A 27,664-nucleotide genomic window follows, 5' to 3' on the forward strand; every position below is an offset into this window, starting at 1 on the left:
ACGGATATGAATGGAAGTTGCTCTAGGGCTTTGGTGTGTGTCCTTGTTGAAAAGAGCTCCTATTCATTTCAGCAAGGTTTGCACAGGAGAATTTGCAAGCAAATCGTGCTCCCTGTCCATTATTTTGTGGCAGGAATGTGGGGGTGGGGGAATTGGGACAAAGATGCCATATGGATTCTGCAGGCACCATCACGTCTTGGTCCAGGCCATGGAAAAGGAGGTTATTGTGAAAGCAAAACACAATGCAGGAAGGACGTCAGGACAGAAAGCCAAGGGATTGTGGAAGAAACAGGAGAGACTGCTCATTAGAAGGACATGATCAGTGTGTTAATTGTTAGCAGACAGAAAGGGATGTTAGCAGCACACACAAACAAAGCCAGTCGGAAATGTTTCTGTTAGCAGAAGGTTAATGAGATGGTGCCAGATTGTTTTGCCACAATGTTGTTCTACAAAAAATCCAAATGAGGATTTTCAAATCGTTTGTCAGTGTATCCTGAATCACATCCTGTGGGAAGGATGTCTCTTAAAAAAAAACCAGAACAGCTCGGTATCATCGCAGCCAATCTTCAGGGTACCAATCCATTACAGAAAGAGAAGACCAAAAGGGGCAAACACTGCCTTTTCAAGTGCAACCAGACCCACACACAATTATCACATTTTATTTCAGTTTGTCCCCCCTCCAGCCCCCACATCCTTCACGAACCCTCCCCCCCCCCGTGTTTTTGCATGTTCACACTTCCTTCTTCAAGAATAGCGGCTTTCAGTATTAAACTTTCTCTCCCCCCCCTCCAATTACCCAGTTTATGCGATTATATGCTCCCAAATAAATTAAATGCAGCTTAAGTGTGGGATTTCATCTCTTTTTGCTTTCTGGGCAAACCCAGAGGTTAAATGCCGTGCGTTGAGTATGGGCCATTTCTTTTAATGAGGACCAAGTGGTGAAGTCTTTCTGCTGGGCAACCTGAAACATCTGCTTAAGAGATAGCAAGCACTTATGGACAAAAGCAACTTGTTGCCTTCTGGGGAATTATTGATCCCAATGTGACCACCTCCCTTCTCCGTCCTGATCCTACAACTCAAAATGAGGGGACGGGACAGCGAGCTGTGTGGGGAGTGCCTGAAAGTTAAGGTGTGTGTGTTTACTAAATATGAAGGACATGTCAGTTTAAAAAATATTAGGTGGTATCCAACCAAATAAATCCACTCTTCTGGCTGTTGAATGGAACTTTCCCTCCCTCTCCTCTCCCGCCTCCAGAATATGCTCCAGAGGGTTAGGGGAAAACCCAGAACATATTAGGGGGACTTGCAGGGAGAGGAAGGGAAGAGGAAGTTCCACTGCTTGTGCAAATTGGACTGTTTAGTTGGATACTGCACCTTAATTCTAGGGTCATTCATGCTGTCCATAACCCAAAGTGGTTCAAAGCATTAGGCAATTAAACCACACACACTTGCCACTAAAGGGATTTGCATTAACAACCCATCTTAGGGGCTCTCTTTCAAATTTATTTTTCCATGTTGCTGAGTGAAAGATTCTGTGGGACTCTGTGCGCTTTCATAGAGGACATGGAACTAATAAATATCCCCCTCTTTCTGTCTCACCGCGTTTGAGTAGCACAACAGCCAACAAAAATAGGGTGTATATCCTAGCAAATGTTCAAGTAACGCTGGGAAGGAGGAGAGAGGGCAAGGCAAGAAATTTATTGTCCAGAAAGAAGGAAAAATTAAATTGGCAGAGCATGAAGAGAAAAGGGGGGAAAGTTAATTTGCTACGCAGTCGGAATAAACAAGTAATGCACAACTGAAACTATTTTTCACAGCCAGCTCAAAGCAATCTGCTCGGTTTTTGCGCCTCCCCTCAGAGCCAGTGGCTTCTACACACAATCTCTTCTGCTGGAAGAGTGGCTCAGACTGTAGCCATTTATTCTCCACCTACTTTTGAAGACCCATAAACCCACAATGTGCGGGGGGGGGGAACCCCACATTGCAGCCACCTTGGGACAGGGCACTGCAGATAATGTTCTCCTGAATGGAATTACCAAGATACAGCAGTTAGGTATCAGCTTCTCTCAAAAGCTGGGTTTATTTATTGATCCCACACACACCCCAGTGACCTTAAATTGAAAAGCTCAGAAGGCACCAAATCTCAACTACAATGTCTACCGGGACAGGTTTTAAATGATATTTTAAAACTACATTTTAAAGTGAAGCAAGTATGGTGTAGTGGAAAGTGTCAGACTTTAGATCTAGGGTTCAAAATCCACACTCAGCCACGAAGCTCGCTGGGTGAATTTGAGTTTCTCAGCCTAACCTACCTCACAGGGTGGTTTTGGGGATTACATGACGAAAGAGGAGAACGACGTATGACTCCATGATCGCCTTGGTAAAAAGGTGGAATATAAATTAAATAATATTGTTTTTCTCAAGCATGCTACTAAAATCAGCGAGAAAATGTTTGTGTATGTGTATGTATGTATATATATTCATTGTTGCTTTGCTTGGAAAATTCATTTTGGACTGTTTGCTTCTCTGTTATCCCTTCCAAAAATAAAAACCGCCAAGGTCAAAATGATACTTGTTTTGTGATGAGATGCAAATAAAAAAAACAACCCCCAAAAAACTCATTTGCAAGGGTTGGCATTGTTGTTGCAGCAATCTTAAACGAATCTGCCAAACACGGCAAGACGTTTGGCACCCATGTTACAGCCCCCATTCAGAGGTAAGCGTGGCTATTCTGCATAGCCCTTCTACACTGACCTCTGGGACTTCTTGCGGCAGTCTGGTGGGGCAGGGGAGAAAGATTGCGGAGGAGAGAAAGGGCAAAAGGCAGATGCTTTGTGCTTGATTCCCCAACTCAAGCAAAAGGTCCCGAATGCTGGCATAAATTCTTAAGGCTCATTTCAGCTAAAGGCTCAAGTCCGGTGAGGTTTCCCTTCCCCTTCTTGCTACCGCTAAAGTTCTACATACGCCAAGGCGTGGTTATGAAATCTGTGCACAATAAGAGTCTTGGGAACGATTCTACGGTTTTAATGAAATGATGGGATGTGAAAAGTCCCATGCTTATATCAATAATTTGCAAAGCTTTAAAAATAGCCTTGGAGCTGCTTCTGAAAAAGCCCACTTCTGGGTAGACATGTGAAAAGGAGAGAGAGTGCACAAAATATTGTGGATATTGTTGGGAGATTACACACCACCTTTCCAAAGTCTTGTAGCAAGATGGGGAAACGTGCAGCCCTGCAGATGGACTCCCGACTCCCATCGGTCCCAGGCAGCATGGCCAATGGACAGGGATGATGGGAGTTGGAGTCCAGCATCTTCTAAAGGACCACAGGTTTCCCCATTCCTGCACTACAGAGTCAGCACAAGATAAAGGTTTTCATGGCTTCATGGGGAGAAGCAACTCTGGATGCAACAGGAGAAAGTCAATTTTAGATTGCCTCTTTCCTAACTCCTACAGCACTATCAGTGTCCTACAGAGCACACTGGAAACCTTTGTGGAGTTTCTCACTTCATTTGGGTGAGACGGATTGGTTTTCTCCCTCATCTGTTGGATTTGACCCCCAATTCCAACTCACCCAGGGCATAAAATTTCCGGGCAACCTGAGGAAGGTTTTAAAGCGAGGTCTTTGCACAGCAGTGATAAGAGCAGTCAACGTAAGGGTGAGGATTCGTAATCAGCAATTCATTCTCTACAAAGGGCCCAACCTCTGAAGATCAATACCAGGGGTCGGTAAGGTTTACCGGCCATGGGCCGGATCACTCCCACGGAGATTGTCTGTGGGCCGGACTGGCGCAGCGTGACACCAAAAATCGTGTCTGCGCATGTCCGTGGCGCCGGAAATCGCTTCTGTGCATGCCCAGACACTGAAAATCACGCCTGCACAGAAGCGATTTTCGGCATCTGGACATGCGCAGAAGTGATTTCCGGTATCTGCGCATGCACAGACGCAATTTCCGGCACCGCTCGGTGAGTACCCACACCAGACTGTGCTACTTTAGGGCAGCACGCAGGGGACTCACTGAGCGGGCGGCTCGTGGGTCGGTAAAACAGTCTTTGTGGGCCGCATCCAGCCCATGTGCCACACATTACCGACCCCTGATCTATACAAACAGATCTGCCTACAACACTGGGGTATACCCGAGTGACATCAATGCAATACCCACGAAACACACCGGTCTGCAATTTCTTTGGGTTAAACGGAGAAGCAGCAGTTAAGCAAGAACACAGGGATGCACTGGCCGTTCTTACCTTGCTGGACCACTTTCTGGCTTCATCGTGGAGCTGCCTGGCAGCCATCATCATGGGCTGGTTGAGCACCTCCCCAGCCTTCACCTCTGGGAACTCTTCATCCTTCTCTTCAGGAGGAGGGGGCCTGGGGGGAGGAACCTCGCCCTCTGGCAGCGGCGGCTTGGGAGGAGCAAGTTCATCTGTAAGCTAATGAAGAAAGGAAATGGGTTGCAGTAACCCAATGCAGAGATCCAAATGCTAAATGGCCAAATCTATAGCAATCCACAGAATGGGGAATCTTCTTTTATTTTTTCAGCTTTTGCTATCTATTATAAATCCATAGTATCCAAAGACTGTGTTATTTTACAAGTGTTATTGTATTCCCGCTGGTGTTTTCAACTGTTTACAGTGGTCTCTAAGGTATGTTATAAAATTATTCTAGTCCTTAATAAAAATTTGGTCAAACTTTCCAAACTCAAATTCACCTCTTTTGCCAAGCTGAGAATAATGAAAATTAAGACACCTACCCAAGAATATGATTTACATACTTCCTGGAGGGTTGGCCCAAGCATGAATGTGGCTCTCAGCCCTGATTTACATCATCTTAAAATCCATTATGGTAGACTTTACAAAATGATCTCTTAAGTTAGCAACTGTTAGCAAAAGCGTCCTTCATCCCTCTCACTTGGTTTCCTGATATGCTAACCAGCAGGAAAATGTAGAAAGGGTGAGGGACAATAACTCACTTCAGATGTCCTTCTATAGAAAAGGCAACTGAAGTTGTCTGGCGCTGTGGGTTAAACCACACAGCCTAGGGCTTGCCGATCAGAAGGTCGGCAGTTCAAATCCCCGTGACGGGGTGAGCTCCCGTTGCTCGGTCCCTGCTCCTGCCAACCTAGCAGTTCAAAAGCATGTCAAGTGCAAGTAGATAAATAGGTATCACTCCGACGGGAAGGTAAAAGGCGTTTCTGTGCACTGCTCTGGTTCGCCAGAAGCGGCTTAGTCATGCTGGCCGCATGACCCGGAAGCTGTACGCCGGCTCCCTCGGCCAGTAAAGCGAGATGAGCGCCGAAACCCCAGAGTCGTCCGCGACTGGACCTAATGGTCAGGGGTCCCTTTACCTTTACTAATATGCTATCATATTATATATTCAACTCCTGGATTCAAATGCCCATGTTTCCAAAAGAGCTTTCAAAGGCACGGACAGTGTTTTCTGAAATCTCAAAAACGTGCACCTACCCACCTTTAAGTTCTTCCTATTAATGGATGTGTTCACAACAACACTTCCCCAAGTTCAAAGTTTATACATAATCACAGATGGCCTGAAAGGCACACACTTGGCTTTAAACTGCTGCTTTTCTCAGCAAAATACACAGACCCAGGACTCTCTTCTTTTCTTGCCACTTCTGTGTTTTTTGGTTGGATTACCTTCATACAGAGGGCATTGTACTCCACTCTCAAGGGCCCCAAGTCCAAATCTGGAATGGCAAGATGCTAAAGAAACAAAACTTGGGGACGCAATCTTGTGTGTATGCCAGCGTGTGTTATATAAGAACACTGTGTGACTGGAATCAGATTTCAGCATTAAGCGAGTCCACCCACACAAGGAAACCGCAGCCATTTAAATAATTGAAAGTGGCTCAACCAAATGGTTGCAGATTACCTCTGTCCTTCCAGAGCAATTCTCCGTAACACGGCACTTACGTGAAGTTGCTCGAGATCAGGAGGCGGAGGGGGGAAGTCGGGTTCCTGGGGCTGGAAAGCCTCTCGGACTTTGGCCACAGCTCCCAGGATCCTGTAGCCGGAATCAAGGAAATTCTTCTGCAAACCTAGGAGAGAGAGCTTAATATTTAGTTTTGAAAATTCAGTGACAAGGCACTTTGAAGAGTTGGAGAAAACACACCTTTGTCTAACGCTTACCGGGATCTGAAATGTTTCCTGCCACAGCTTTCGCATCGATCACCATTGGCGAAATGGTTTTGCTCAGGTCATCCGAGGCAGCTTTCACAGCTTCCCGAAACTTGGGATCCTCTGAGTTTTCCACCTCCTTCTTTGCCACTAACAAAATCCGGTTTGCTCGCCGGGCAATGCTGGTGGCCCCAGCGACAAGCATCTGCGGCTGAATGTTGGCCATCGCGACTTTGCACTTGTCCAGGTCTTTCTTAATGGCCTCCTCGGAAGCATCCAACAGAGACTTGGTATCGATTGCTTCATCCACCATCCCTAGGGTAAGAGGTTTACAGATTTACCTCCCTTCATGTACACGGCAAGGGGAAATGACGCTGGAGGGGAAGATCATCCTTAAATACAGGATGGAGTTCTGCTACCTTGGCCAGGTGAATTTGTCAGGGTGCTGATTTGGCACAATCCTGATTATGAGCATTTAAATTCTTATCACCCTTCTCACTTGGCTCTTGCCACCAAAGGGCCTCCAAATTCTATCAAATCCTCAAACATGAATGGGTTTCATTTGCATAACTGGGGATGAGTACATTTTTGTACTGCGGATAGTGGAAAACAAGCTAGATCAATGTTTCGCAAACTTGGGTCTCCTGCTGTTTTTGGACTACAATTCCCATCATCCCTGTCCACTGGGTCCTGCTAGCTATGGATTATGGGAGTAGTCCAAAAACAGCTGCAGACCCAAGTTTGCGAAACCCTGTGCTAAATTTACAGAAAGGGAACTCAGTGGGACAAGGGAACTTGGATGGAACTTCAATATGTAAAAATGGATGTCAGATTTCTTCTTTAACAGCATCTGTGTGTGAACGCAAAACACATCCAAATCTATATGCAATTTTGCCGTAATGAACAAGGGATTGAAATAGAGTTGCATGACAATAATTTATCCAAAAGTTGTGTTTGTAGGCTGCCAGTGATCAGGCAAGACATATTCCAAACAAAAGTATGGCGCAATGTTTTCCTTGAGTCCACTGTGACTTTTTTTGGGTGGGGGGGATGACTTGTCCCTTTCTGTCACATGCTTAAGTCAACTGCATCAAGGAATTGCTCTTCCCTTTCTAGTTTCCTTCCAATTATATCTCAGGCTCATCATCAGTGATTTGAGGCCACAAGCTCCTCCATTTTACCTGTCATTTTTTCCACATTATCAATCCACTGGTTCTTCATGGTCTCAAAGTGCTCATAAGCAGCTTGATTTCCAGGATTCCTTAGAAGGATGCGAGCAGCAGATACTACCTGCCAATGCAAAAACAGCCAAATATGATGGCAGTAATGATGCACAGGAACAGAAAGTAAGTGCACTGGGATTTATTTTGCAGTGTAGGTAATCTGAAAGTTAAGCATCTCTCATCTGAAATGGGTCCCAGTTTGGGGAGTTTCACAAGAAGTCTCCAACTGAAAGATGGATTTATACCACTCAAGAACACGCTGAGGTGCAGTCATGCCTTGGTTGATGAACGCCTTGTGAGTCAAACGTTTTGGTCCCCGAATGCCCCAAACCCAAAAGTGAGTGTTTGCGAACGTTCTTTGGAACCCGAACATCTGATGCGGCTTCTGATTGGCTACAGGAGCTTCCTGCAGCCAACCGAAGCCATCTGAACGTTATGGAAGTCGAACGGACTTCCAGAACGGTTTCCGTTCGACTTCTGAGGTATGACTGTACTGAGAATTTCCAAAGAGCAGAATTCCCAATCATGACATGGGAACTGCACAGATTTATTATTTTTTAATTACGGCCTTTATTTAGAAGAAAACAACAACAACAAAATAAAGCCAAGAAATTATGAAGTCTCTAGTGCAAATAGTAATTGTTAAAATACTTTCATCACATGAACGTAAGTAGACTATTACACAATAGCTTGTAAAAATTACTTTTTCTATACAGGAAATCCTTCAGATTTATTCCTACTCGAGGTACATGCTCCCAAAGTAGGAAACAGATGCACAAAGGATCTGCTTATCCAGAGACCCAAGTGTGAAGACTGACCAGAGAGAGAACATATTCCACTGGTCAGTGAAAGATTCGCCATACACCATAAAAAGCTGTCAGGTCCTTCTTTCCTTAGGAGAATACAGTGGAAGATTATGGTGCTCTCTAGTTTTCAACTGAGCCTCAGAGGAATTTTAAGCTGCTACTGAAAAACGCAAAAGGGGCAGGCATGATCCCAATGATGCTATGAGCCAGTCTCATGGAGGCCGTCAGAGGGAAGGAAGTTAATGCCAGACATCCCTCTGTTATGCCCGGATCCAGCTCCCACTGAAATTCCCTCCTCTTGCAGCTTTTTAGATTGTAGCTTAACTTCTAAAAGGTCTTTTTGGCTGGGATGAAGCTATAAAATAAATGCAATGTTCACCTGAAAGCAGTGGCGTAGCGTGGGGGGTGCAGAGGGGGCCGGCCGCACCGGGCGCAACATCTGGGGGTTAGGGTTAGGGGGCGCAAATCCACGGGTTAGGGGGCGCAAATCCATGGGTTAGGGGGCACAAATTACTTGCCTTGCCCCGGGTGCTGACAACCCACGCTACGCCACTGCCTGAAAGTGTTCATGAATTTCAATGGGACTTAGAAAGTAAGTCCTTAAGACTGTAGTCAAAGCGAGCCTCTGCTTCTGTAGGTTAAGCCAACCTATGCATACATTGTTATGAGATTTTATAGGTTTTGATTTTTTTTACAGTCTCCTAAAAATAGCCCACAATTTAAGGAAGTTACCCTCTCTCAACCCCTTGATTTGTGTGCTGTCTCTCACACAAAGAATCATCTCATCCTAATATTTAAATGCTCATGTTTATAGGCAAGAAATGGAAAACACAAGAATTACCAACTGTGGAAGAATGGCAGATGAAAATGATGGGACTATATGGAGTTGGCTGACCTTACTGGAAGAATCCGTGACCAGAAAGAACAGGAATACCAAGAAGAGTGGAAGAAATTTAAAGACTATTTGAATAAATATTGTAATATTGAAAATTAGAAATTACTTGAAAGTACCAAATAGGCCTAGGATTAAATTAGGAGTTAGTTAAATAAATGAGATCTAGAACTTTAGGAAAAGTTAAGAAATTTGATTTTAATTGGAATATTGTGTTTTAATAATGATATTAGAAAACTGCTAAACTCAAATACAAGGAAATTCAGATGGGAGGGCCCAGAGAAAGTCAAAAACATGTTTATGAGGTTAGAAGTTTAAATAACCAATTAATTTGTGTTGTTTAGGTGTTTGTTGTTATGCTTTTTATTTTATTTTTTGCTTATATTTGTGGTTTTGTTTCTTTTTTCTTTGTTGTAGTATGTGTTATAATTGTAAGAAACTTAATTAAAAATATTATTATTTTTTAAAATGCTCATGTTTTATTCTTCGACTCCTTCTCTCATTCAATTTATTTCACTTCAGTTTCAGATACTGGCATCTCCAACCCCACTACATGATTATTGGAGATGAACTCTCTGGATAGAAACTGAACAACTGAATTTTCCATCCAGGTGAAGTTTTGGGTGGCTGCAAACTGAGCAAACTGGGGAACGTTCAAACAGAAGTGTGCAGATCTTTGGGCGTTCTGCAGTAGATCGGTGAGGATTTTTGACTTCCAATTGTTTTAACAATAACAGCAGCAAAATGACCCCCATTCCGTGGCATAAATTATACCAAGAAAATGAAGAAAGACTGGGGTAACTGAGGTGGGTTGTTGTCATTGTCAAACGAATGTGAGCTCCAATCAAAACCGGAGCTTCTGACAGTGAGAGGCAGAGATACCTGAGGGGTGAGCTCCCTTGCGGACTTCACAGTTGCTTGTATGCCTTCAACAGTACTTTTGTTGGCTGTTCCAACTGCAGCTGCCTTTTCTGCAGTAGCTCCAAGCCTGGCAGCATGGTTTTCAAAATTGGCTGCCCTGTCATCAAACACCTGAAAGTTGAAATACATCAACAACCACAGATTAAAACATGCAGCCAGTTCAGAGTTTTATACCAAGCCAGGGGCCCATAGCAACTCACAGTAACCCATTCAATTACAGACTAGGTGCTTCAATTAAAGTTGGTTTAATCAATGATGAATTTACAATTCTTTGGTGATTTATTAGAAAACTAAAACTGTTCAGCAGAGATACCGAGCTGCTAATCTTTCAGGGCTCTTTTTCTTTTTTTTGCTGCAACCAACTAGCTACCCCTCTGAAAGATGAACAGAGTAACACACACATTTCTTATGGACAGAACTCTTTTTGGCAATTCTAAGCCCTGGGGTTTCTCCTGCCCACCTAGCAGTTAAAAAGCACGTCTAAGTGCAAGTAGATAAATAGGTACCACTCCGGCGGGAAGGTAAACGGTGTTTCCATGCACTGTTCTGGTCCACCAGAAGCAGCTTAGTCATGCTGACCACATGACCCGGAAGCTATACGCCAGCTGCCTCGGCCAGTAAAGCGAGATGAGCACTGCAACCCCAGAGTCGGTCATGACTGGACCTAATGGTCAGGGGTCTCTTTACCTTTACCTTTAGGCCCTGGTTTACACACACAAGGCTACAATGATAATGGGCGTGAATGCGCCATGATAGATATGAGTACCAAAGACAGAGCTTTCCTCAGATCACCTTAAAAGCGCAATTCTTTTCAAGGAAGATGGTTCAAACAGTCAGCTGTCACCAACTTGGTGCCCCCAGACTCTGAGCTTCCATTAAAAAAATAAAAGTAAGCTCTTCTAGAAAGAAAGACGTGACAAAATGTAAAGGTACCCTTCCAAGTGATTTCTGTGGAATGTGAGCGGCATGTCTGCCTTGTATATTTTTTCTGGTACTGAGGAATACTCCCTGTTGTCATTAGATAGCAATAACATCTGTGTGTGATCTCCACTGTAAGGACCAGAAGGACACGAATGACTTCCTGTGATAAGCATAAGGTTGTTGGGGTGGCTGTCTCTCTCATTTTGTGTTAAGTCACACAACCCAAGGCTGCCATTTTGTGACTGGCACCCGCAGAACACTCAAGACTCAGAATGTACCCCTACTCCAAAACATTTGGCTACACCTGGATTAAGTTATAGTAATGTTTCAAACTGTGGACACCAATTGCATTCCTTTTCCTCAAGGGTGGTGGGGCGAAACCATTCAAGTATAAAAAGTCTAACATCTGACTGTTACTTTGGCCTATGCAGAATTATATTGCTCACTGTAACTTAAAGACTGGTGCATGCTGGGAACAGACTCACCTCGTCCCTGTTGGGGGCGTCTGGAGGAGCAGTGGCCGCTACTGCCAACAGTTTAATTGGTGTTGTCGTGTCGCTGAACACATCAGATACTTCCTGGGTCATGGCTTCTTGCATCCTTGATTTCAGATCCTTAAGAGGAATGCAAAGGCTCCGCGTCAAAACACAGAAATGGGTTTGCCATGATGAAGTGTGGTGCAAAAGTAAAACACTGGATCTGAATATGGACAGCCTAGGTTCAAACAAGGCCATAAAGCTGAAGTTACAAACAGATAGGTGTCAGGGAACTGCCATCGGAGCCAGAGGCGGAGGGAAGGCTCCAGAGGGATGCCAGAGAGGGTCCCAGTAGGGAGAGAGGCAGCCCATCTGCTGGGGAAGGAAATCAGAGTAACACCATTGGAGAAAGGGGGCAGATGGGGGAATCGGAGAGAGGGCTCCAGGACTCCTCGCCGGAGACCAGCGGGGAGAGCACGGGTACTCCGCTGCCCACACCCTCCCTGCGCAGAAGACTTCCGCGCAGGGAGAGTAGGAGGAGACTTGGCGTCAAATAACTTCTTTGCTGGAAGAAGTTCAAGAAACGCCCACTGACGGATTCTGCCAGCAATTGAGACAGCCACGGGTGAGAGGCTGTCCAGACAGAAAGGGTTCAACCAGGTAACCTAGCCAGGAGTGGCGACAACTTACGCACGAGAAACCCCTAGAACCATTACAATAGGAGACTTTCAAAGATGGACTGTGAGAAGGACCGTGACAGTAGGGCCCCTGACGCCCCACTCCCAATTCACCATCTAGCTAGATTTTTAGTCTATACCCCTAACCCAGAACACTAAAAAAGCAAAGCTAGGAAAGAAGGGAGGTTGCTATTAAGAATGTGAAGTGGCTGACATGGAGCAAGACCAACATGGCTCCACACTAGTGCTGTGGTCTAAACCACTGAGCCTCATGGCCAGGTTTCCTCGAACTTGGCCCTCCAGATGTTTTTGGCCTACAACTCCCAAGATCCCTAGCTAACAGGACCAGTGGTCAGGGATGATGGGAACTGCAGTCTCAAAACATCTGGAGGGCCAAGTTTGAGGAAGCCTGCTCTTGGGCTTGCTGATCAGAAAGTCGGTAGTTCGAATCCCACGATGGAGTGAGCTCCCATTGCTCTGTTCCAGCTCCTGCCAACCTAGCAGTTCGAAAGCACGCCAGTGCAAGTGAATAGGCAAAGCTGTGGCGGGAAGGTAAACAGCATTTCTGTGCACTCTGGTTTCCATCACGGTGTCCTGTTGCACCAGAAGCGGTTTAGTCATGCTGGCCACATTACCTGAAAAGCTGTCTGTGGGCAAATGCCGGCTCCCTTGGCCTTAAATCGAGATGTGTGCCATAACCCCATAGTCGCCTTTGAATGAACTTAACTGTCCAGGGATCCTTTAGCTTTTATTGAGCAAGAACTGGGCCCAATCCACAAGAGTTCTGTGAGGAGCTCTATGCCCCAAACTGCCAAACGTCACTTCCTTCAGGAAATGGCCAGCAGTGGGTGGCAGGGGTAATTGGAAGTGGAATTAATTGGAATTAAGTTAAATTAATGAAGGATGCACAGCAGCAAAAGAATGTAGATTGTGTCCAAAGCGTTTATGTCTATAATTTATGTTGCAAAGACCAGTAGCTTGAACAGGAAGATTCTCTGGCTTTGTTAATGCATATAGACTGGCAACACACTGTCCGACATGAGCTCTTCCTTCTCTTTTCAAATACTGTTTTTATTTACCTTCAATGAGTCCTGCAGCTGGGCAGCAATTGCCTTGGCTTGAGGAGATTCCCCTTCGCCTCGTGCTGCCAGGTCAGCTAACTGGGCAGCCAGCTGTTCCACACGGTCACATTTGGCGAGCAGGTCCTGGCGATAAGGTCCCAGCATGACATTGGCAAGACGGCGACCTTCGGCCACAAGACCCCGGATGGCAGCCTGACCTGCATTGAAAGTGAGTCATCTTGCTTAATTTATGGAGCAAGAGAAATTAGAACAGTAGTTCCACCACTGTCAGAGACTAGGCTGAGGAGTACTGCTTTGATGAGAAATGGTGGGAGCCTCCCCCTGCTCCTGACCAGGCTCCTGAAGCTGCCCAGGAGCAGTGAAGCAGTATAGATTTGGAACAGTGGTTTGCAGAGGGGCACAGTTCTAAAGACAAAAGTTGGGTTGAACAGCAAAGTGAAGAAGAACTGAAAGAAAGAGAGCGCTAACAGACTCTCTCTCGCTGGAGAGTGTCCAGCCTATCAGTCTAAGGTCATGTAGAGCAGATAAGGTGGCTACACAAAAAGCACAGTGGTTGTGAGATCAAGGTTGCAAGGCACAGAAGTGACTAGGAGGGAAGTGGGTGGAAACCTTAACTGGGAACACCATCATTCCGAGAATGGCTGCTTTGTTCTTTTGCTGTGATCATTAAAATCTCTTTAAATGGTAAGCGACTCTTTTCGCTTTGTCCTGCTTATCTATGGCCAAAGGGGGGGCGGGAACCGAGTCCCCGAAGCCTGACAACCACTCTCGAAAGTAAAGCAGAGTTGCCATTGTTAAGCTTTAGTGCCAGCATAATCACTACCTTCCCCTAGGTACTCTGAAACGCTACCATGCTGCAACACGTCCTCCCTAATAACTAGGCAGCCCTATTTTCTCTGTAGTTTTCCGGGCTTATATGAGTCAGCTTTGGGATGTCCCACCTGAAGTCATCACAGAGAAAAGACCACTTGTGAAGGGTATTTCTGTGCAGGTTAAAAAAAAGATGGCCTCATGGTGCTACTCATTCTCCAGTTTGCCTGAGATTCCCCATCATTTATTTGTTATCTTATGTTTAGCAGAGGCTGTTCTTTGTTATTTTGTTGGCTTCTGCTCTCCTCTCTCCTGGATTTTCCTTCTTTGAGATTCCTGCATTGTAGAAATATAATATTTCCCCAGCCACTGTGGGCGGCTCCCAACAGATTATTAATAATAAAGAGATAAAACATCAAACATTAAAGCTTCCCTTGTGGTCCCTCTTCCAACTTGATAATTCTCTGGTTCTTTGGCTTCCCATAATAGAGAGCTGCCGGTTCCAAAGGAGAGGGAGGGATTGTTGGAAATGATTGTTGGAGCAGCGATTTTGCATTGGGCCACTAGGTGGACCTCAATTCCCACCTGAGTTCATGTTCACACACACAGAAAAATTAAAACACTCACCTACTCCACGGTCATCAACTGTAGGGTTGTCTATCCATCTCTGAGCTTGCTCAATCTTCCCTTCTAGGTGGACAGCAGCCTTGGCAGGTCTGCTGTTTGCAACAGCCCTGTTGGTTTTAGATTGCAAATTCTGCAGCGATGTCGCTATCTGCTTTGCTAATGCACGGGCTTCGGGAGAATCCCCCTTTCCACTGCAGAGAAGAAGAAAAATCTGTTAAGGAAACTTCATTAAAATCAGTTCAAAAAAAATAAGGTTGGTTTCTGTTAATAAGACGTTTATGTATCGTAGCTGTGAATATGCTATTTACTACGCTTAACTGCATTCAACAAAGCACTGTGGTCTGCATTTTCACAAAGGATGAGGCAATCTTTAAAAAAGGAAAGCAAGTAGCTTAATGAATGAAAGCAATTCCAGCAAGGAAAGTTCATCTAACAACACCAAGTGAAATTCTTCATTGAAGACCCTTTCCGACACATTTAAAAATACTGGGGCCCTAGCAACACTACAAATGCATGTCACTTAAAGGTAAAGGGACCCCTGACCATTAGGCCCAGTCGTGGCCAACTCTGGGGTTGCGGTGCTCATCTCGCTTTATTGGCCGAGGGAGCCGGTGTACTGCTTCCGGGTCATGTGGCCAGCATGACTAAGCCGCTTCTGGTGAACCAGAGCAGCACACGGAAACACCATTTACCTTCCCACCAGAGCGGTACCTATTTATCTACTAGCACTTTGACGTGCTTTCGAACTGCTGGGTTGACAGGAGCAGGAACCGAAAAACGGGAGCTCACCCCGTTGCGCGGATTCAAACCGCCAACCTTCTGATCAGTAAGTCCTAGGCTCTGTGGTTTAACCCACAGCGCCACCCGCCAAGGCTTCTTCCAAATATTCCTGGGACATGGTAGCTGGGCAAAGTGCAGAGAATTCTGTTGAGAGATCCATTGCACACACATCCTAAACCGAGCTGGACACTACGATCATCATTTGAGGGCGCTTTTCATGCACCTCCTATGCTAGAAGTCTGGAGGGCAGCAACACAGGAACAAGCCTTTTCTGTGGTGGCCCCCACTTGTGGAATGCTCTCCCCAGGGAGACTTGCCTGGCACCTTTGCTACATCTCTTTAGGCAAAAACATTCCTCTTCCCCCAGGCCTTTGACTAATTGAACAATCTCTGGCAGGTGTTGTTTTTGTTATGGTATGTATTCTATCTGTTTTATTGCAAATTGCCCTGTGATCTTCGAATGAAGGGCGGTATAGAAATGTAATAAATCATAGCTACAAAAACAATGATTCCCATAGTTGTGTGGGAAGAGGAAATGGCCACTGAACTAGTTCCAGTCTCTGGTGTGGACATGCCAAGAGAACGCTTTCCTCCGCCAACAGAAGCTAATGGGATAGCCATACAGCCATACGGCTAGCCAGTCATAAATGCACAAGGCAAACTACAGAGTACATAAGACTTAATACCAATGGAACTTACATGGAAGCAGCCATGCCCATGTCAATACTTACTGTTTCCGGAGGTCCGACAACTTAGCAGTAAGCGCCGAGATTTCTCCGAGGGACCGCAAAATGTCGTCTCGCTCTTTGGGGTCCTCGCAGAGCTCTGCAATTTTCCTGGCTTCAGCCATAATGCCTCGAATGTGTTCCTCTCCTTCGCTTCCCCCATGAGGATCTGCCAGCCAGCTCTTGATGTAAAAAGAACATGTTGATGCACAAAGATCCGCTTACAGTATCTGAACCTTCTGTGGTGCAATAGTCTGAAATGCTATCCTACACCTCAAATTTAGCTAGGTTGAAATAAAGATATTGATGTTCTTTTTCTTTTTAAAAAAGTAAGTAAGATTTTGTTTGCGTTTTTAAAAAATATGGGAGGACAAGATTAACAAAGCTGAAAGATGGCCTCAGTCCAGTATACCTGAAGGAGTGTCTCCACCCCCATCATTCAGCCCAGACACTGAGGTCCAGCTCCGAGGGCCTTCTGGCAGTTCCCTCACTGCGAGAAGTGAGGTTACAGGGAAACAGGCAGAGGGCCTTCTTGGTAGTGGCACCCTCCCATCAGATGTCAAGGAAATAAGCAACTATCTTATTTTTAGAAGATATCTGAGGGAAGTTTTTAATGTTTGATCATGTTTTTACTATTCTGTTGGGAGCAGCCCAGAGTGGCTGAGGAAACCCAGCCAGATGGGCAAGGCATAAATAATGAAATTATTATTATTATTATTTCTAAAACAGAAGTGCATCCTTGAAAGTCACACCTTTGCAGGAAGAGACCTTAAAAATGTCATGCTAGAACACTCCCCTTTTCTCTCTTCCACCTTGACATGTGAACGTCAGAACAGGAGTCTCGCTCCGCAAACAGCTACTCTTCAAGGAAGATGAAAGGTATGACTTGCAAGAATGTGCCCAAGCCTTTCAAAGTACTGCAAGAGGAAGCCCTTATCTGAGAGCCATTGGTGGACAGTCTTTAAAGCAGGTATGAGGAACACATTGCACTGCTGAAGATGTTGGACTACAAAGCCCCATCGGCTCCTCACCACTGGCCATGGGGCTAGCTGGGTCTGATGGGAGCTGATTTCCTGTCCTCCTTTTAAAGTCAAATAACTGCAATGGCTGAAACAAAATAGGATGCCCTGGCTAGAAGAAATCCAAATTATATTATTAATATTGATTCGCTTCCTATGAAGCATCACAAAACAGTACAAGATGCATATAAATCTGCTACCAGTGCAGAATGCATAGAAAACAACTGCGTATTTAAAAATGATTAAGGCAAAGCAATTTGAAACCAATTCCAGAGACTGACTGGCGTGAAACAAATGAAGGAGGACCCGATGTAAGAACTAACTTGTGTGCTAGTTTACCAGGACCCATTGCGGTTCAGCGGAACTGAGAGGGATCATTTGCACTGCAATTACCTGAGCGGCATCAATTTTCTTTGCAATTGCCTGCTTAGAGTTGGTCATAGCCTCCAGCTTGCGAGCTGCATTTTCCACTTTTGCTGTGAGTAAATCCAAGCCCTGGGACACTTGCTGAGCCTTCTGCAAGGCGAGCGGTGTAGCACCTTGTCCTCTATTCAAGGGGAAAGAAAGGCATGTAAAACCCAACACACTCTTGCAGTTATAGACTACTGACTTAACTAATCCCATATAATAGCTCAGTAAAGTTAAAGGACCCCTGACAGTTAAGTCCAGTCGCAGACACTGGGGTTGCAGCACTCATCTCACTTTACAGGCCAAGGGAGCCAGTGTTTGTCCGCAGACAGTTTTTCCGGGTCATGTGGCCAGCATGACTAAGCCGCTTCTGGCAAAACCAGAGCAGCGCATGGAAACACTGTTTACCTTCCTGCCAGAGCAGTACCTATTTATCTACTTGCATTTTTTGCATGCTTTCGAACTGCTAGGTTGGCAGGAGCTGGGAGAGAGCAACGGGAGCTCACCTTGTCACAAGGATTCGAACCACTGACCTTCTGATTGGCAAGCCCAAGAGGCTCAGTGGTTTAGACCACAGCGCCACCCGCATCCAAATAGCTCAGTAGCTGCTGCTAATTTATAGAAGTATTTATATATAATATTGTAGGATGCAAGCAACAACTGCAAAGATGGGGGGAAGTTGTCTCTACCCCCGAAAGCTGGGACTCAATGCCCGGGGCAGGGAATTGGTGTTACTCCTGCCTGAACCACCTTTCTGACTACAATCCATTCATTTCAGACTGCACTTTGTTCTCTTTTCCTTGCTGCAATGAAACATACTTGGTGTGCTGTCACAATGCTGATTAATAAACCACTCAGTGAAAGCTGTCCATTTGCTGCCAATAAAGCTAAAATTCAAAGGAAGCAGTTCATGCATGTTGAACTGTTAAAATTACTTTGGCTTAATTGGAAAGCAAGTTTTGAAGACACCGGGATCCATTCTCCAATCCAGATGTGAAAGCATAAGCGTATTTTTTTCTAGACAGTACAATCAGGCCTCCACAAATCCACTCATCAGTTCATCAACGACAAGTCCCCCTGAAAGGTTCTCAGCGTGACATTAAATGAGCATAGTGCTCATGCCGCTTCTGCCAGCTTCAAGTCGCATAATAATTGAAATCCCCCTGCTCTTTCCTGAGTTCTCTGGCAGACACAGTACACCAGGTGGAGGAGAGGGTTCAGTGGCAACCAGAAACGACAGAAGGCTAGCAAGTCATGTGAAAATTCATGTATCCCAGAGTGTAGTTAAGATCAGAACTATAATGCAAATGTGAAATCAAAACAGAAAGGCCCTTAAATGAGGAACTAAATAAGCATTAAGGGCCAGAATTTAAAAGGGGGTACCTGCACAATTCAGCCACTTCTCCCCAACACAAAGCAGTCTTTATTTTTAAATGGAAGAATGTGCACATAAACACTTCCCTTTAAAATTGGGAAAGGTCTACGCTCCTTTAAATAAACGGGAGACAATGCACACCCTAGTCAACACTAGCAAACATGAGATCTTCCAAATAACCAAAAGGGATGTTGACGTGATAATGCATCTTATCACATTATTTAAAAGAAGAACAAAACAACAACTGCTCAGTATTTTAATACACAGAAGGTTGTAATCAACAGAGCAATGTAGCCCCACTGAAGTCAAATAGGTTTCAATTTGTTACATCCAATGATTTCTACAACTGAATATGCCTTAGGTGGATTCAACCCACAATCACTTGGGCATTTGGGTTTCCTGAACGAGTGGAGGAAGAAATAGCACAAAAGGAACAGAAAGCTTTGGCAAGACATGAAGATGATGTACAGATGGTACACAACACCAGTGCAATTAGGGAAAATGTACAAAACTAGTTCAAATATATGTTGGAAGTGTAAGGAAAAGGAGGGAACATTTTACCATATGTGGTGGGATTGTAAGGTAATTTAAAAAAATTTGGGAAATGATATACAACGAATTGAAGAAAATGTTCCATTTAACATTTGTTAAAAAACCCGATTGTAGGGAAAGAACTGCCAAAAAAGTTGAAAAACATCTTCATGTATGCAACAACAGCCATGAGAGTTCTGGTAGCACAAGGATGGAAGACTGAAGAAACCCCAACTAAAGAATCATGGCAAGAAAAATTGATGGACTATGCAGAACTGGCAAAATTGACATATAAGCTACAGGACAACGATAACTGTGACTTTAAGAATGAATGGGAACCTTTTACAAAGTATCTGAAGATGCAACAAAGTGAACTGGACTCCCTGGCAGGTTTTGAATAAACATTCACATTTTTTTTTTTACTGATAATAGGATCTATACAACTTTGTAACAGGCAGAAAACAGCACTATTAGAGAAACCAAAGACTGGAACTGAGGGAAGTTGGGGGTGGGGTGGGGGTGGGTTCTGTGTGGGAGGGGGGAGGGAGGAAAAATGGAGGGGAATAAGGATGATATGTTTTTGGATAATATGTCTTGTTATAATTTTGAATAAAAAAAGTAATATAAAAAAGCTTTGGCAAGACAAAACTGTGCATGAACTGAATTACAGGAATCCTCCATGAAAATTATGGAGGCAGGTGGGGTAGAATGCAGGGCAGAGACAACGCACAGAAACATGATGTCCACCACTATTAGTACATTGACAAAATAAAGACATTTAATTTATCATTTGTGTTGCTTTCTTAGAACGGCAGGATTGCTATTTCATAGTCCCAGGGTTAAACGTATTTAGTTAGCGAGAAGATGTTTACCTAGCTCGAAGATCAGCCACTTGGTCAGTCAACTGGCCAAGCATTTTACAGGTTCCTAGAATCTCTCTGCGTTCTTTGCCTGCACAGAGCTCTCCAACTTTCCCTGCTTCATCCAGGATCTGCCTTATGGCTTGCTCGCCAGAGTCTCCTAGGAAGCAAGAATGTGGGAATACAGACAATGAAGACTCATGCATTATTTACACCAGAGAAAATTACTGAATGTGTTGTACAAGAAATATAATCCATCGTAACATAACAGCGTACTTGCAGCAGGGTAACGTTGTTCTAGAAACAGGCATATCATTTCATCAGATTAGGTATAATGCACGCCACTAGAACCCAATTAATTTCGATGCTAAGACTAAAGTGGGAGTTGTTTTTCTCCTGCATAATTTTAGAGAAAGAATGACACATACACTTTTCAAAAATTTCCATATATTTCTGTTCTTCGGCATGTACAGCAATCTTTACAACTGTGATAGCGCCATCTCCTGGAGGTCCTCCAGATGTTGTTGGACTACAGCTCCCAGCATCCCTGACTGTCAGCCACAGGTGTGGTGCTACCATTGGGGAGATAGCAGTGGTGTGGCATTGGAGAACACAGCTGTGTATGCCACGTACCCTGCCTTAGGTTTTCCTGCTGCCTCCCAGTTTTGTGAAATATGCTGTTCCATTGCCTGTCTTGGACGTACAAGTCTACCAGTCTGATGAGCTTTGGTACATGCCACGGGACTGGGGCACCATGCCATCCTTTGCTTTGGGTAGCAAAATGTCTTGGGCCAACCTTGATTGGTCCTGCTAGCTAGAGCTGATGGGAGCTGAAGTCCAACAGCATCCTGAAGGCCACAGGTAAGCTACCTTTGCTTTAAAGCAGGGTCTCCAGCTGTTTTTGGACTACAACTCCCATCATCCCTGACTTGGCTATCTAGGGATGATGGGAGTTGTAGTCCAAAAACAGCTGGAGGCCCAAGCTGGGGAAACACTGGTTCAGAGCATGTGAAATGTACCCGGGCCATAAAGTATACATGGTATAAGCAAACTTCCAGTTTAGTTTGATCTCCTGTCCAAAGCAACTTCTTTACTTTATATGTGGAAAGGAAAATAAACAAGATTCTTCACAATCCAAATCCAGCAACGTTTCATGAAGTTAACTCATGACGGCATGACATATACATTGCACTTTTATAGGCTTTTCTTACGGGTTCCAGTGAATAAAATACAGATGCAAAATCTGATCAATGCTCTCGAGAGCCAACATAACCAAGTCAAGATGCAGAGGCAGCATTAAATTTTATCAGTTACAGTGTTCCATTCTTGTATGCTTATTTTAATGTAGGACACATTTCGGAACAGCAGAGCTCTGCTAGTACGGTAATAAATATGCGACATCTTTCCAAGAAGAGCAGCTGTACCAGAATACTAATTTGGGAAGGGTTCCGAACTAAATAATTTGGATGGTAAGATAAGCAAAGCTTTCCAAACCACTTAGCAGAGAATCAATTTGTTTTGCATTAATATTTGAAAGAACAGTGTCTTAAGAGCTTCCATTTGGAGTACCACAGTAATGCTGTAACTGAGTTATCACATCACAGACTAGCTTACAGCTTGTTGTTCAGAATCCCAAGAATCTCAGCTTTCATTTTAATGATAATAACTGTTAAGTTGTGGGTGAACATATCAGACAACACGGCGATTCTTCAAACAGCTCTTGTTTATTCACAGGCTAGAACAGAACTGAACTGAAGGGTTCAGCCAGCCTGCTTATATAGAGCTCCACTACAACGCAACTGTAACACTTTCTGTAACTATCCAATCACTGAACGTCACTGTCAATCCCTTATTTGCATATGTGGACCTGAGTGAAAACTATCTACAGTATACCCCCTGCTGGCCCAGGGTGAGAACTTCAGTACATAACGATAACAGTGCTAAGAGTGCTAGATGTTTTAAAGGGTGACACACAGGACTTCAAATTCAGGCTTGAGAGTGTGTAGGTCATGCTAGTTACTCAAAGGCTGGGGAGAGGACAGAGCTAAGGATGGGATGGCTCGTCCGCGTCCTGGATAGCTCTTTGCCCTTTCCAACTATTTACAAGAGCAAAATATGTTATGGAAAAATAAAAATAAGCTTGGTGTATACTGGATGGGGGGGGAAGGGCTTGATTTATACAGGTTACATATTCTGGGTACAGAATTGTCCTTAGTACAGGATTTTTGGCCTTCCCATTCTAAGCGTGAGTCCAATTTTGATCAAAAGCAGCGAGGACTTAATGTTACCTGCTGGAGCGTTGGGGTCTCTAAGCCAGCCCTTGGCTTGGTTCATCTTGGAATCTATTAAGGCCAATGCTCTCTTCATAGCTTCTGTATCCTTTTAGAAAGAGGGGAGGAAAGGCAGATTATCTTAATCATGTCCCACAAAATGCAGGTATGGGTGCAACGGCAGAAACACAAAGTGAAGCACAACTCGCGGAAGAACCAACGGCTTAATGTTAAGTATCAGACACATTCCTATCACTCAAAATGCAGAAAGTCTCAGCATGCATTGTTTTAAGGTTTTATTTCCCAAGAGAACAGCAACTCCAGAATGAGGCATGGGCTTTTCAGAACTACCCTAAATGTTAAATATTTAATCTTAAAAAAAGAATAATGAAACCACCACACAATTCTCTGCATGCATTCTCCATTTTTCAACGCCCGCTAGGAGAGTGGAATAGCTCCAGTTTGCTGTAATCTAACACAGGTGTCATGGATGCAACCCAGGTTCAGAGGAAAGCACAGGTGTCAAGGCCATGGTACCAGGTGTGTTTTTTAAAAAAAGGATTTATTAATTCATCCATTCAAGCACTCTCAGTCGTACACATTCACATATGCTCTGCAGAGATAATAGTTATATGGCTGTTCGGTCTAACCAGATGGCCAGCCAAGTAGCACAGATGGGTGGGTGGAGATGGGGAAGTGGTGGAAGATTCTTACTGCTCCCACGGGTGCAGCAGAAGTTTTTGCCCCCAAATACTTCTGTCCCCAGAGTTCTCATATTCCACTCCCTCTGTCTCTTGATATATGACAAGTAGACCGACATCACGATTACAGATGTGACCACATGTCATCATCTTTCAGAGTTATCAGGGTACGTCTAGGTAAATGGGCACCTCTGACCTGAAATATGAGATATCTTCCAAGGAGATATTTTTTGAAGCCTGATGTTTTGCTTAAAGTCCTATTTTTTCCCCCTTTTTTCTGTTTTTTGCAATCTCATCAAGCCCACCTTTATTTCCAGCTTCCATTCATCCTTCTAATTCATGCGGTTCATACTGATTACATTTAAAATCCCCTAAAATACATGAATAAATTTACAAAAATCTTCAGAGGTTCATTTTGCAGAATCATAACTAACTGATTACTTATGAACTGCAGCGTCACATTATAAGCTTTCCGAAAAAACCCAAATCTTCTGCTTCTTACTATACAGTGGTACCTCGGGTTAAGTACTTAATTCGTTATGGAGGTCCGTACTTAACCTGAAACTGTTCTTAACCTGAAGCACCGCTTTATCTAATGGGGCCTCCTACTGCTGCCGCGCCGCCGGAGCCCAATTTCTGTTCTTATCCTGAAGCAAAGTTCTTAACCTGAAGCACTATTTCTGGGTTAGCAGAGTGTATAACCTGAAGCGTATGTAATCTGAAGTGTATGTAACCTGAGGTACCACTGTATTATCTCTCAGTTAGTTACAGTGTCGTAGCATGGTTTGCCAACACCCCGGGCCACACAGAGGTGGAGGTGGGTGGGAGAGAAATGGACGGAGTACGTATGCGCATTCAACTACCTAACAATATCACCCAGGAGATCGCAGCCACAGAGATAAGAAGAGTCCTTCTGTTGTCACTTCCTGGTCTGTGCCCCCTCCCCCAATGCCACTGGTTAGTTAGTTGCTTTATCTTGCCCAAGGCAACTCAAAGTGACAAGCAAACAATTCACAGAGAGACTCATGCCTGGGCAAGATCAGCAATATGATATGTACCGCAAGCAACAATAGCAAGAAATGCAGCTTTAACATACTTGTTTCACAGGAAAAGAGCCTTCTGAAGTAGGTAGTACGTTCAAAGGATGAATGTAAAAGATTGATTGGTTTCTAATTGCTTAGAAAATGCAACTTTTCCTCTAAGGAATAAGCAACTGGCTGACCAGGGGTTCACTCTGTTTCCCAGGCTGGTCCTCATCTAAACCCAAGGACACGGACCCCTCTTACAATGCACCTCAGGTGCTTTCTACTACAAGAGCCAAGATGCAGGTGAAGGTGATTCTCCATCAACACCTCCGCAGCAACAGAAGCTGTATCTGGAACTTATGCTCCATAGGTGCTTGGCGGTGTGTCGCTTGTCGTCCGCAGGTATTAGAGATGCTTCAGGAATTCTTAGCCGATGTCGGAGGGGAAGCGGCCTAATCTGAAAGGTCTGCCCAAGTTTGTGTTGGTTCATGGTGAGGAGGAAGGAGTTTGCTCTCACTTGATGCAAAATAATATGGCCCCTTTATACAGATGACTTGCCAGCCAGGCTCTAATATCTATGAAGTGATATAGTCTGGAGAGCCTGAGCCGTATCTACATTACCAAAAAAGGCAACGCTCGAAGGAACACACCAAGCCCAACTTTCTGACACAAGTGCTAAGTTAGTCACCACGTAAAGGCTCTCCAACGTCTCTTGGTACCAGAATCTTTGGAGAGCAAACAGCCAATTAGAGCGGAACACTTTCTAGGAATCTAATTCACATACTGCAGACTAAAATGGGAGGCAGGGGTAAACCCATGTAGTCACTACACAGCATCTAGATGGTTACAGGTTAAAATCAAAAGGGCAACAAGGATTCATCTGAAGAAGGTATTCCATTTGCAGCTTGGGGATTTTCTCTCTGGGAACTAATCAGAATAGAATCACACAGAGAGAAAAAGCACAGTATCGTTCCCCTGTCTTCAAAATTCAAATTACACCCCCCCCCGCAAGACAAAAGGAACACAAACTAACTAATTAATAAATAATAATAATAATAATAATAATAATTATATATAAAGGTAAAGGGACCCCTGACCATTAGGTCCAGTCATGACCGACTCTGGGGTTGTGGCGCTCATCTTGCTTTATTGGCCGAGGGAGCCGGCATACAGCTTCCAGGTCATGTGGCCAGCATGACTAAGCCACTTCTGGCGAACCAGAGCAACGCACGGAAACGCCGTTTACCTTCCCGCCAGAGCGGTACCTATTTACCTACATGCACTTTGACGTGCTTTTGAACTGCTAGGTTGGCAGGAGCAGGGACCGAGCAACGGGAGCTCACCCCACCACGGGGATTCGAACCGCCAACCTTCTGATCGGCAAGTCCGAGGTTCTGTGGTTTAACCCACAGCGCCACCCGCATCCCCTATTATTGAATAGGGTGTCCTTATTTCCATTGGAAATTTTTTGGAGGGTATGGGTTTATGTGACATGGGAGAACATTTCAACGTACACCCACCTGCATTCTGCAATAGTACAATCTTAGCAATACAATCGTACCTTGGTTCTCGTACGCCTTGGTACTCATACATTTTGGCTCCCGAATACCGCAAACCCTGAAGTAAGTGTTCCGGTTTGCAAATGTTTTTTGGAAGCCAAATGTCAGACGTGGCTTCCGCAGCTACTGATTGAGTACAGGAAGCTCCTGCAGCCAATCGAAAGCCGTGCCTTGGTTTTTGAACGTTTTTGGAATTTGAATGGACTTCCGGAACGGATTATGTTTGAGAATCAAGGTACGACCATATGTGCTTTTGGCTTTGACTGCAAGTAGAAAACTTCAAGTAGAATTCCTTTCAAATGGTCAGACTTAAAATGATCGCATAACCATGCAAAAGAAAATCTGTTAGTTGTCTTACAGTGCAATCATATACTTGACTGTGCAGAGGCAAGTCCCGTTGAGTTTACAGTCTTAGGTGTGGATAGGGGAAAAGGAAGGCAATGAGAGGATAAACAACAACCTTCTGAGTCTGCTCTCTGACAGATCAAGAAATTACATCACTGACAGGTAATCTATAGCAGCAAAGCTTAGCAACAGGATATAAGAACGCCGATTAAATATTATAACCCTGCACAGAGAAATATTGGCTGCAGTCAGATACGTGCAGTAGAAGCCCCACTGCTGCCCTATGGGGGATGTTGGTCCATGAATACAAGCCATTCAATGGCAGACAAGACAAGGGAAAACTCCATACTGAGCTCCTGGTTTGCAGCTTAATAGTTGGAAGGTGTGGGTGGATTTTTCAGGCTAGTTATACCTTCTAAAAAGGTATAAAGCCCAGGAACAGATTCCTTTGTTCTCCACATCAGCTCTCAGTGCAGAGTACTAAAGCTCTCATTCTGAAAGATCTATCGGTTGAGTTAGTATCTTGGCAGTTCAGCGATAAATATATATCAGAATGAATTCTAAATGCCAGCAGGTATTTGGGGTGGGGGGCTGGGGGAGCTTACTAAACAGGAAAGGGGAGCTACAGTCAGGATTGTTCTTGAGCATCTTTCCATCTGAAAGCCTTTTCATTTCAGAAGATGCCCCCATTTCACAGGTGCTTCTTACACAATATCCTCTCTTTGAACCCATTCTGATACCGCTGGATGAGCTGTTCCCCTCTTTTAGAAACCACATCCACTCCAAATGCCTAAATAGGTAGGTTTCCCCTAACAGGACTATTTGTAATACCCAAATATGGACAATGGGGGTGGGTTGGTAGAAAGCCGTTCAGCAGAAAAATACCAGCCATTTTTAATGCAAGGCAGGATTTTTCAAATGCCGTGGGAAACCCGGACAAGCTCCTAGGGGCTTGGGGTGTGGCTGTATCAGATTCTGCACTGAACAATTTTTGTTGCTGCAGCCAGCCATCTAGAAAAAACCCCTGTAAGAATACATATGATATCCAGCACACACACAGCTGCTTTCCTCGGTTCACAACAATCAGCAGTCGAATAATAAATACTAATCTCCCTGTGATAATAGTAGTAGTGGTACTTTTCGGAGAAAAATAAAACCCAGCTGTTTCCAGTTACATGGCAGTCCCACTATAGTGTTCACAAACAGCCACCTCCCTTTCACAAAACTGAAATTGTCGCTAAAGCATTTCCTGATTTATTTATTTTTATTTTTACTTTGCTTGGGGAAAGCAGAGTCAATGCAAACACTTACTCTGAGATATCATGATGGTTATATGTTTCAGAAGCAAGAATCCCAGAGGCAGATTTCGCATCCACCAGGAAGCCTGTCATCATTAAATCCACATTAGCACGCCTTGAGATAGTATGGGGTGGCTGTCACCACCTCATAAACAACTCCATACCTCACAGCCTAGCTGGCAATGCTTTAAGTGAATCTT

The 27,664-nt window shown here is 44.4% G+C and overlaps 1 protein-coding gene across 4 annotated transcripts in view; it reads right to left on the bottom strand.

The window, feature by feature from the left end:
* VCL (vinculin) overlaps positions 1-27,664 on the bottom strand; it is an 84,147-nt gene that overhangs the window by 9,924 nt on the left and 46,559 nt on the right. For 2 of the 4 annotated variants that reach the window (XM_081913495.1, XM_081913497.1), the window contains exons 7-18: positions 22,555-22,648; positions 20,279-20,426; positions 17,486-17,639; positions 16,080-16,255; positions 14,569-14,759; positions 13,129-13,328; positions 11,382-11,510; positions 9,937-10,086; positions 7,315-7,423; positions 6,146-6,448; positions 5,930-6,054; positions 4,247-4,432 (exon numbers count right to left, since the gene is read on the bottom strand). In XM_081913495.1, coding sequence (XP_081769621.1) covers positions 4,247-4,432; positions 5,930-6,054; positions 6,146-6,448; positions 7,315-7,423; positions 9,937-10,086; positions 11,382-11,510; positions 13,129-13,328; positions 14,569-14,759; positions 16,080-16,255; positions 17,486-17,639; positions 20,279-20,426; positions 22,555-22,648 — 1,965 coding nt within the window. The remainder of the gene's footprint in view (positions 1-4,246; positions 4,433-5,929; positions 6,055-6,145; positions 6,449-7,314; positions 7,424-9,936; positions 10,087-11,381; positions 11,511-13,128; positions 13,329-14,568; positions 14,760-16,079; positions 16,256-17,485; positions 17,640-20,278; positions 20,427-22,554; positions 22,649-27,664) is intronic. The other 2 variants (XM_081913496.1, XM_081913498.1) reach the window with 1 other exon arrangement.

This window comes from Podarcis melisellensis (assembly GCF_964234715.1).
Source record: "Podarcis melisellensis genome assembly, chromosome: 5".
Lineage (NCBI taxonomy): Eukaryota > Metazoa > Chordata > Lepidosauria > Squamata > Lacertidae > Podarcis > Podarcis melisellensis.